Raw genomic sequence first — 12,112 nt, forward strand, 5'->3', positions numbered from 1 at the left:
TTCATCCTGTGGTGGTTTTGCTTATGTTTTCCTTGAGTAAGTTTACAGCTATATGTGTAAGAGGTAAATTAATGTTTTCCTCTAATAATGTTTTTTTATTTGCATACTATGTTATTTTGTAGACATAAATCTAAATTTGTGCATTTATTTGCTTTAATTTCTTTGGGCAATTTTTCTAACTAACGCACAATGTCTGGTAGTTCTGCTGGGAATTACTGCAAGAATGTAATTCTCCTGGGAGTTGCTACAAGAATGTAGTAATTCCTGGCTGCGTTCTATGTATTTAGTCTGTTATGAATATTCAGATTAAGCAATGAATAAACATTGACACAAAGTGGCAATTTGCTTCATTTAATAAGCTTATGAACATACTTTTGTGAGTTTAAGACCTAGGCAAGTTTTTCCTCTTATTTGGAAAAATAAGAAAGCATTGGTAAATCTTAATATGGATTTCTAGTAAGAAGAAGGATAATGAAGACAGATGCTTTATTATCATATATATTTTATAATTCAGTACCTTGCAACAATTGCTACTTCTTGTTATGGTCTTCATTTATAAGCAAGAAGTTAAATACCGCTATGTTATAGGCAATGAAAGAGAGTTAGCGTGAAGTGTATAAAGTTACATTTGTTTTTGGTTTTGTTAACAGTTGGAGCTGAAAATGGACAAGAAGCAATTGAAAGTGGAGCTGTTTTTCTCTTTAAGATGTTTCACAGGAAAGAATGTGTTGGCCATGATGAGACAAAGGCAATCAAGCAGATGTTTGGGCCATTTCCATCATCATCTGCTACTGCAGCTTGTAATGCCACATGTCGGATTGCTTCTCACTTCACTGAAGAACAGCTTACAGCCCTCATACAGATGGCTGAAGAGCAAAGCAATGATAACAGAGTGTTCTTCGGTAAAAATATAGTGTTTTCGTTTGACATGCATGATTTGGATCACTCTGAGGAGCTGCCTGTGAATGGTGAGGCCGATGCACAGAAAATTATAAGTTTAGATTATAACAAATTTCTGAATAACCAGCTGAATCACTTACAGAACTATTGTGATGATAAGTCTGATCTCAAGTCTTTGGAAAAAGTAGACGATTCTTTTTTATGGTGTGAAGTTGGAAAGTATCTGAATGAATCTCAAGGGGGTACCCCAGGAGGGCCCACAACAGAAGACCTCTGCTGTACTTTGTATGAGATGCTTGCTTCTACCAAAAGTGGCGATGAACTTCAAAATGAGGTACAGTAGCATATTAACCATACTGCATGTATTTGAGTGCTGTGTAAATAGCAAATTATTTCATATTGGATTATGCCAACACACGTTAATCAAATGTTGTCTATGCTTTATATTTTTTTCTGTCTTGAGAAAAATTACATTGCAGCATTTTAATTTACCAGGCAGATGATGGATTCAGTATGAATTCCTTAGTCCCAGGACAGGCTGATAAGTTTTTTGGCCATTGCCTCAGTTTCTCCATACTTTCTTTTTCTAAGCATTATGATGCCATGAAAAGACAGAGTCAATAATCAATGCCAATTTGATTAATAAGTAAGATATCCTTTATTGTGACATTGGTCATGCAGGAGTTAGCTCCACCTAATGTGTGTGTGACTTCTAGCACAATTCACAAAGGCTATGTACAGTCAAAACATATATATTTATCACTTTTCCTGGAAGAGGTGTGTCTATTATAATCAGTTCCCGGAATTTATTTACGTAGGTTCCTTCCCTTTGGTATGTGCGTTCTGCCCTCTGGGAGTCTTGGGCAGGGGGCTTCTGGAGGAAGGCTCACAGTCTTTTTCATGGTGAACTTCTCAACTCTCCTTCTTGCACGCTGTCTTAAACTCCTTGGACATCCCTTCAAGGTTGCATCTGGTCCTAGCTGGTTCTTCTTTCTGTTATCATTGCACTAGTCCTTGTTATCTGGCTTAATTAGATGCAGTCACATTCTTTCCAGTTCTTTCTAACTGCAGCCTTTTTAAAAGTCCTTATGTAAGCATAAGTATCCAGGCACAGGCCAGCTAGAAGTTATTATTCCAGCTAGTCCAATGTTTTAGTTCTAAAACTATACAAAACATTCAAACATGTAATACGTTAGTAACTTATAACAAATAATCTCTTCCTCCAGTTAGCCGATCTAACCTACCATATAACTGTGAGAACTTGCAAAGCCAAACCAAAGTTAACTTCCTTGCACAGGTTCCATCTCTGTTTTCAGAGCCTTCGTGTTGCTGGAAGGAAAACTGAAGGACTGTGCAGGTGGTGCTACTTAAAAATTTTGTCATCAATTCTATTTCTTTTGATAAGGAAAGGAGGAGGGTGTGTCACAAGAAGGGCAGAGAAAGCTTGAGGGGTGAAGGAACAGTTGCCGAGAGGCTGGATTTGAAGGATAAGCATAGTGGTAGAATGGTGAAGAGCATGATTAAAGACTGGTGAAGAGGCTTTCAAGAGATGTGCAGGTAAGATGACTGGATTAATCTAGGCAAGAGAACTGGTTTTGAACAGGGTTGGGAAAGAATTCCTACAGTTCCTAATTGCTTCTTCCTATGCACTTTCCCGTTATGTTTACTTTATTTTTTTCCTAATTTGCCCTACTTTCCTCCCCTGAAAACATCCACTACCCAAGTTCTCAAAACTAAGTTCTCAGAAAGACTTCAAATGTTGAAAATTTGCTACAGAAATACAACTGATGGTACGAATAGGCAATCCTGTGAAAGACAGTTTAGTCAATGTTTGCTGGAGTTTTGCCATTACAGCTGCAGATTTTATTCTTCTTAACAAAAACATTGTGGTAAGGAAGAAGTCTTCAATATTTCATTTAGGTTTAGATAACTGTGTATTGATGTCTGTCGCATAATGATATAGTTGTTGAGGTCATATTCTTTTTTTGTTTGGTAATCGGTACGCCACAGTTTTGCTGTCCTTTGAGCTATTTTCTGTATATAATTTCTTTTTATAAACTTCTAATTTGATAATTTAAAGGGATGTCTGCTAACAGTTTCGTATTTTGGGTGTATTGAGGGAAGACCCATGAAAGTAGAAGGCGGAACAGGTCTTTCAGAAGGACATGAGGTAAAGAAACTTGCACATCAAATGATGCATAAAAAAGAGTACTTTCATTTTTGATAGGGACTTGAAGTTTATCAGTTGCACAGAGATACAGATTTAATTTTTTTTTCTACATCAGCAAAACACTTTTCAGTTATAGGCACAGAGTATGCAGAACTAGTTCCATACTTCTACATAATGTGTACTCAATGCCTAAGTTTAATTTGTAAAATGCTAAAGGCTTGGAGCATTTAACTTGAGACAAGAAGAAATAACTATATTTTTATTTTCCCAAATTATGTTAGTAATGGATTGCTGAATCAGTTGGCAGAAAGTGCAAGCTATGGATTTTCATGTAGATCACGAATAAATACTTCCTCTCCCTTGGTTTTTGGAACAAAGACTTTCTGGCAAAATTTCTGTTTTGACAGCTTTACAGGAGTTTTAATTTGATGATATGAAAAAAATTTTTTACTCTGCCAACGTACACATACCTTTCTGAAGATAATTTAGCAAGTGTAAATACTTTTCTTTATGTTATCAGGAAAAAAAAGGATTTTTCCCTGGAGTATCTGAAACCTATATATTCTTTTGATTTTTAAGAATGCTTAGTAATAAAAGAATACATTTGCTCCTTATTCTCCTTTTTCCAGCTTCTATGTTGCCTTTCCTTGCAACAATCTTATTAATTCATTGTTCATTGCACAGTCTGGGGGCTGGAGAGCAGTATAAGATTAATTTTAACCTGGTCACCTTTTGTTAAAGGCTAGCTAGCATTTATATTGTGCTCTCAGTAAGAGTAATCAGGACTTTAAAATTTCCTCTGGGCTTTGGATTTTGCCATCTCTTCGGGATTTTCTTTTTTTTTTTTTTTGTTACAAGAAGTTGCTTGTAGCATCACTATGAGCAAGTGGCACTTTTGAACCTGAAGACAATCTCTAGATTTGCCATGAAAGATCATATAGCAAGTATGAGATTGGTCATGCATACTGAAAATCTGTGATTAGTTGGGGTGATGCATGCATGCTAACATCTCTTTGCTCTGCAAAGTTCTTTCTTTTTCTTTGTAAATGCAGAAAAAGAACCTATTGATATGATAGTTCTTTGTAAATAAAATGCAGATCTGTAAAACACATTTTCTCATTTTGAAACAATGGCCAGGTATGTTATATTTAGGAAGATACTACTGCCTATTTATTATTAAACAAGAAAAGAGCATGCTGGTGGTGAGAATATAGGCAAGTAGACTTCTCTAAGACAATTTAATTTGAACCTTAAGTAAAGCGTACCAGAATTCCAGTTCACATTAAGCATATGAGCATTGGTCCATGAGACAGACTACTATCCTCTGATAGTAGTCCAAACTGGTAACAATGATCTAGTAAACAGAAAGACCAAAACCATCAAGGAAGGCTTCAGGGCCAATGGGAAAATGATGGAGGGCTCTGGGGCACAAATAGTATTCTGCTCCATCCCAAGGCTAAATAGAGAGGAGCTGGAAGTCAGGAGAAGAATTCAATTAATGCCTGGCTCCGAGCCTGGTGTGAGGAGAGGGGCTTTGGCTTCTTTGATCATGGGGTGGCTCACACACCCCCAGGCTTTGTTGCTAAGGATGAGACGTGTATCTCCTAGAGGGGATAAAGCCCTTGCTAAAAACCTAGCCAAGCTCATAAATCGAGCTTTAAACTAGATGTGAAGGGGGAGGGGGTTGAGCCCAGGCTAGACAGGAATGAGCCTGGATGTGGGGCAATGGAGATTCGGAGAGGGTGTGCTGGTGAGGACCACCAGTACATCACCACACAAAAAGTGGGGGAGAACACACCTGGGGGTGCTAAGGGAGATACAGGCACTCTGGTGCTAGCTACTCCAGTTACCAGGCAACTGGGAACAAACTCTGTTCCCTCTAAGAGGGCTGAAGGCTCAGCAGCTCAGCTGAAGTGCATTTACACCAATGCATGCAGCATGGGGAATAAGAAGGAAGAGCTGGAAGCTGTCATAGGGCAAGTAGCCTATGATGTCATTGCCATCACAGAAACGTGGTAGGATGACTCATATAACTGGAGTACAGCTATGGTGGGGTACAAACTCTTCAGGCGGGACAGGAAGGGCAGGAGAGGAGGTGGGGTAGCCCTCTTTGTAAGGGAGGACTTGGACACCGTTGAGATGGATTGTGGTGATGAGGAGATTGAGTGCCTGTGGGTTAAAATCAGAGGAGCCCACCAGAAGGTAGATTTTCTGATGGGAGTCTGTTACAGACCACCCAGCTAAGGAGAAGCAGCTGATGAGCTCTTCTATAAACAGCTGGGGTTAATCTCTAGATCAATGCCTCTCATTCTTGTGGGAGACTTCAATCTTCCTGATATCTGCTGGAAGTACAATACAGCAGAAAGGAAGCAGTCTAGGAGGTTCCTGGAGTGCGTGGAAGACAACTTCCTTGCACAGCTGGTGAATGAACCAACAAGGGAAGGTGCCCTCCTGGACCTGCTGTTTGTGAACAGATAAGGCCTTGTGGGGGATGTGGCAGTAGGTGGACGCCTAGGACAAAGTGATCATGAGATGATAAGGTTTTCTGTTCTAGGTGAAGTGAAGAGGGTGGTTAGCAGGACAGTAGCATTAAATTTCCAGAGGGCAGACTTTGAACTCTTCAGAAGGCTGGTTGGCAAAGTCTCATGGGAGACAGTCCTTAAGGGCGAGGGAGCCCATGAGTGCTGGGAGCTCTTCAAAAAGGAAATCCTAGCAGCTCAGGAGAAAGCCATCCCCATGTTCCAGAAAAAGAGCCGGCAGGGGAGAAAACCAGCTTGGTTGAACAGAGAGATCTTGAGTGATATCAAGAAGAAGAGAAACGTTTATGGGCTCTGGAAGAGGGGACAGGCCTCTTGGGTGGACTACAGGAGGGAAGCGAGACTGTGTAGAGAAAAAATCAGAAGGGCTAAGGCTCAGCTAGAAATGAGATTGGCAAAGTCTGTGAAAGATAACAAAAAATCCTTCTATAAATAATAAAAGGAGGACTAGGGAGACCATACAGTCCCTATTGGACACAGAAGGAACAACAGTGACAGGGGATGAGGAAAAGGCTGAGGAACTTAATGCCTTCTTTGCCTCAGTCTTTAATTGTAAAGAAAGTCATTCCGTCTTTGTACAAACCCAGGAGCTAGAGGAGCAAAATGAGGCTCCCATGATCCAAGAGCAGGTGGTCAGAGCCTTGCTAGCCCGACTAGACACCTACAAGTCTATGGGGCCGGATGGGATTCATCCAAGGGTGTTGAAGGAGCTAGTGGATGTGCTGGCCAAACCCCTTTCCATCATCTTCCAACAGTCCTAGAAGACTGGGGAAGTCCCACTGGACTGGAGGCTGGCTGATGTTGTGCCCATCTACAAGAAGGGTTGCAGGGAGGACCCAGGAAACTACAGGCCTGTCAGTCTGACCTCAGTGCCAGGGAAAGTCATGGAGCAGGTGATCTTGAGTGCTATCATGAAGCACATGCAAGAGAACTGGGTGATCAGGCCCAGTCAACATGGGTTCACAAAAGGCGGGTCTTGCCAGACTAACCTGATCGCCTTCTATGACAAAGTGACTCGGCTGCTGGATGAGGGAAAGGCTGTGGATGTGGTCTTCCTGGACTTCAGTAAAGCCTTTGACACAGTTTCTCACAGCATTCTGCTTGAGAAACTGTCAGCCTCTGGCCTGGACAGGCGCACACTCTCCTGGGTAGAAAACTGGTTGGATGGCCGGGCCCAGAGAGTGGTGGGAAATGGTGTGAAATCCAGCTGGAGGCCAGTGACAAGTGGGGTTCCCCAGGGCTCAGTGCTGGGTCCAGCCCTGTTCAATGTCTTTATCAATGACCTGGATGAAGGCATCGAGTGCACCCTTAGCAAGTTTGCAGATGACACTAAACTGGGTGGAAGTGTTGATCTGCTGGAGGGTGGGGAGGCTCTGCAAAGGGATCTGAACAGGCTGGACCACTGGGCTGAGTCCAATGGCATGAGGTTTAAGAAGGCCAAATGCCGGGTCCTGCACTTGGGGCACAACAACCCTGTGCAGTGCTACAGACTAGGAGAAGTCTGTCTAGAGAGCTGCCTGGAGGAGAGGGACCTGGGGGTGCTGGTTGACAGTGACTGAACATGAGCCAGCAGTGTGCCCAGGTGGCCAGGAAGGCCAATGGCATCTTGGCTTGTATCAGAAACGGTGTGACCAGCAGGTCCAGGGAGGTTATTCTCCCTCTGTACTCAGTGCTGGTGAGTCCGCTCCTCGAGTACTGTGTTCGGTTCTGGGCCCCTCACCACAAGAAGGATGTTGAGGCACTGGAGCGTGTCCAGAGAAGAGCAACAAAGCTGGTGAAGGGGCTGGAGAGCAGGTCTTATGAGGAGCGGCTGAGAGAGCTGAGGTTGTTTAGCCTGGAGAAGAGGAGGCTGAGGGGAGACCTCTTTGCTCTCTACAACTACCTGAAAGGAGGTTGTAGAGAGGAGGGTGCTGGCCTCTTCTCCCAAGTGACAGGGGACAGGACAAGAGGGAATGGCCTCAAGCTCCACCAGCGGGGATTTAGGCTGGACATTAGGAAAAAATTCTTTACAGAAAGGGTCATTGGGCACTGGCAGAGGCTGCCCAGGGAGGTGGTTGAGTCCCCTTCCCTGGAGGTGTTTAAGGCACAGGTGGACGAGGTGCTAAGGGGCATGGTTTAGTGTTTGATAGGAATGGTTGGACTCGATGATCCGGTGGGTCTCTTCCAACCTGGTTATTCTATTATTCTACGATTCTATGATTTTAGATCATTTTAGAGGTGACATCCTGGGGCAGGGAGGGGGTTGTAGTGTATATATAGGTGCATACATGTATGCTAGTTAGGCTTTTATCTGCTTAATAAATTCTACAAGGTATTAAAATGAGCTTGTTTCTCCAGCACTGCATAGCTTATGTTTAAAGGGATTGGTGAAGTAGAAGAAATACCTTGTTCTTTGTTTTCACTATTTAAGACTATTCCGTACTTCCTTTGGGACAGTTTGTTTATCTGGCACATCACTAGTGACTATTAATTAGAGGAAAATTGATTCTTACGCTAGGAGTGATATGGGAGCTCTAACTCATTTTCAAAGTTTTTGGGACACGTGCTTTTCATTGGGGACATAAGGTCTAGTAAAGTTAAATTACAGCTACTGCAGAATGCTTTTCACTCTGTCAGACTTTGTTAATGCGTATGAAAAGGTAATGATGCGATAATAAGGCTGTTATTTTAAAGAAGAAAGAAAAAGCTGATGACAAACTCTAGAGTTTTGCCCAATAACAATAGTGTGGGGTTTTTTAGTTGTTATTATTTATTGAAACTTAGTACATAGTGCATTGCTTGATTTGAGAACTCAGTTTCTAGGAGATGACTTTTTCAGAATTAGGACTTGAGGCATCTGAGAGCATTTTAAAAACTTTGCCACCTAACCTCTCCTAGGATAACTAGGAGTTCAGTCCCTCTTTGATTATGCTGTGCAGTTTTCAGAGATGTGTCACTTTCTTCTGTGAACTCTTGTCAGAGTTTATCTGCATAACTTTTCTGAATTTTATTTTGGAGAAACCTATGTCTATTTTTACACTAGTGAAGAGGCTCATTATCCCTTTATCACAACAAAACAGGAAGAAATTTCCTATAGAGATAAAATAACTGGAGGCAGAAGAAAGGAAATGCAATCGGAATTGTGTTAAGATCTACTTTATACTGCAAAGATTATGGGATATTCTGCAATTTATTTATCTCAGGCCCAGGAAAGAACCTTGACAAATAAAATTAAAAAACATTAGTATCAATCAGCAGATTAGATTAGATATTTCTCAGACAAAATAATGTTAAATGCTCAATAAATAACTAAAAGAACAGTAGATTATGGTGTGAAACAACAGAACTGTTTGAAGAAAATTACATTGTAAGTTGTAGCTTGCATATTATATGAGTAGTACCTATGTTTACGTATATACATATGATACTTATATTTGCCTATAAAATAAGACACAAGAAGTTTACTGTTTAGGCTGCTTCTGTCTGCTTTACAGTTGTGACTATCTCCAGCTCTCTACATTAAAAGGTAATGTATGCTCATACTTGAACTATAGCATCTAGGGCTTTTATCAGTTAAATACAATCCAGATGTATTGCAAACTGTTGTGGGAAATAAATGTTCCTTTTTATTTAATTTCTAAGAATAACACATTATTAATTATTGCTACCAAAATAGTAAGATGTGGCTGCTGCTTTGTTGTCATAAGCAGCTGCGAACATTTAGGTAATAAAAACTACAGTAAGAGACCAAGGGGTAGTAATGTGGCATTTGAAAGTGTTGAATCCTTCCTTTAAGGGTCAAAAACATTCCTTTTAAATCAAAGTAGACCTAAAATCAAAAAAGAGTACAAGCTGTGAAATATAGGTTTTATATGATGTAAAAGGGCAAAAAGACAAAAAAAAAGTCAAGAATTGGGCAGGACCTCTTCCTGTATGTATTCCTTAATTGATCTATCCAGTAATATACTCATCATTAGAGCCAGAAGGTTACAGCTTTTTTACTGAAATTTGGTTCTTTTCCTACATATTTCAGAATGGAAGCTAATAGATTACTTTGTTCTTTCACTAAGTGGGATTTTTTTTTCGGTGTGGTGTTGGTGTGTCTTTGAATGCTTGATGTAGCAGCAGGTTTTTAGATGGTTTTCCCCAGACTCTGCTATGTGGAGCTTTGTTGTCGCTCAGGCTTCTGCTTGTAACTTTTCTTCAGCTGCCTTTGACACTGGTGGCAATATAATGATTTTTTTTTTCCGCTTGAGTTAATCTACATCGTTTCTTTTGCCCTATCCTAATCCCACCACAATTGTCTGCCAATATGCTTTGTTAGTCAAACCTGCAAATGCTCTTGGGATCAAGAACAAGGGGAACGTAACTAGTTTGTCAATTTAATGAACTAGCAGGAAGCTCCTCTGTGTCTGCCACCAACCTTTCTGCAGAAGAAGTACAGAAGAATAAAGGAAAGCAAAATCTATTTAAACTTTCACAGAATCTAGAAGGGACCTTTTCTGTCAGTGATGCAGTATCTTAAACTAAAGAAGGCTCATTAATAAAAGGATGTGGGAAAGTATGTCCCAACTTCTCCCCTCAAGACTGCTTCAGTGTCTTGTTGGGTGGTTAAAATGAACCCTTGTTATCTGCTTTCTAGCTTTATTCATGACTGGTTTCATGATCACTTTTCCTGTATTACCTTTGTTGTCTCTTTTTTTTTATACCAATTTAAAAAATGAGCATCAAAAAAATGATTGTAACTTTTTTCCAGATGATGCTACACCTTCTCAACACTTCCTTTCCTTTCATTTACTCTTCAGGCAGTTCCTTGCCAACTTTTAATTCTTCTGTTAACTCTCATCTTCATGAATTCAACAAATCCTCATGTGGAAAATTGCAGTGTTTGAAATCAAGTCCAGATATGAGATAACTGCTATTTATTCATTTTCTAGATTAGTGAAGTGTTAGATTGAGTGATGTATCATTAGTATGTGCTACATTCATGCCACTTTTCACATACCTGCATATCTTATTTTTTTTCCAAAATATATCCTTATAACTCTTCTCCTATTATATTTATGTTTTTCTTATCCTCAGTGTTATTGCATGTAGGTGTGCACTCCCAGACCTACAATGTGTCAGGTTTAGAGGATGTGTGAAAGATTATCTTGCACTCAAGTTGCAAGAGCACTGAAATCTCTGAATTTTGTTCCTAGTTTTGGTGTGATCGTTTTAATATTCTTACTCCTTCTCCTTAACTACATTATCTTTATATCCAAAATCAATTATATTTCTTTAGCTAGAGACAAATTTGAATTTAAATTTTAATATTGGAATTAGTTGAAGTAATAAGTCAGTAAATAGCATTCTTAATAATTAAGTGTCAACTTTTCCCTTTCAAAAGGGAAATTTGTGCTACATTGAGGGATCTAGATAGAGAAGTCAGCTGATCCATGGGACTCAGAATGGAAAACAGGCCTCGATGCTTTCAAAGCAAAAGACATGAAAATTGTTCCCTGATGTAGGGATGTGAACCAATAAATAAAAGAAACACATAGCAGGAGATGAGGGCTTCTTTTGGTTTGGTTTTGTTTTATTTCGTGGTAGTCATCTTTTAAGAAGTCTTTCAGATCTACCTAGTCAAATCTAGTATAGCACCATCACCTTCTGGAAACATAGGCAATTCCTTATAAGCAGGAAACTTGCATGTAAACCTTTTATTAAATGATGATTGCAGGTAAATAAGGAAAGGATATTCCCAGATTATAAAGTCTTCTGCTGACTTAGAGAAACTTGGGTTTCAACGTTTTTTCTTTATACCTGAAAACTAAGTTGCATTTCGAAAACTGTATATCCTTCTGCCTGCAGTGATGATTTTTTTTTTTTTTTTTTTGAGTTTGTTCATGCCTAAAGTAAAACATAATGGACAGATTTGGCAGTAGGAGTAGAAGCCTTAGACTTTAACTTGCAAGTCACTGCACATATCATTCACCATAAACCATGGCTGGTCAGTATTGTTAATTCTGATCAGAATGGAAACAATAGCCTTCAGCAGTCAACAGATAATACATTTTTTCCCTAGCTGTTTAGTTGCAGTTAGTTGGAGTTCTGCTAGTACTGCACATGATAGGCTGATCATGAAAAAAGGTGTCTCCAGGGTGGCTTTAATCAGTACTTGCCTCTCATTCTGGAGAATACATGTCATCAACTAAATTTCTTTTAACTCTATTGTTAATACTATTTTATTGATAAGTATACTTGTTTCATTTTTCTTGTAGAACTGAGAGGAAGGTAAGTAGTCAGAGTAAAAACAATGACAGCTATCTGTAGCTATTATTTAAATGTTTCACTTTCTTAATTAACGTCACACTTTTATGTGTTTTATTGCCCTGCTTTGAGCAGTAAGATGTACAAATAAAATCTGAAAGGTGTAGAGTGGTTGAGGCTCTGGAGCGTGTCCAGATAAGAACAACAAAGCTGGTGAAGAGGCTGGAGAACAAGTCTTACGAGGAGTTGGGTTTGTTTAGCCTTGAGAAGAGGA

At 39.8% G+C, this 12,112-nt stretch overlaps 1 protein-coding gene across 1 annotated transcript in view; it reads left to right on the forward strand.

The window, feature by feature from the left end:
* The window catches only part of ASCC3 (activating signal cointegrator 1 complex subunit 3), a 277,171-nt gene that overhangs the window by 24,925 nt on the left and 240,134 nt on the right, over positions 1-12,112 (forward strand). Inside the window, exon 4 of the mRNA XM_069851132.1 lies at positions 651-1,234. Within this exon, the coding sequence (XP_069707233.1) occupies positions 651-1,234 (584 nt within the window). The remainder of the gene's footprint in view (positions 1-650; positions 1,235-12,112) is intronic.

This window comes from Phaenicophaeus curvirostris, chromosome 2 (genome assembly GCF_032191515.1).
Source record: "Phaenicophaeus curvirostris isolate KB17595 chromosome 2, BPBGC_Pcur_1.0, whole genome shotgun sequence".
NCBI lineage: Eukaryota > Metazoa > Chordata > Aves > Cuculiformes > Cuculidae > Phaenicophaeus > Phaenicophaeus curvirostris.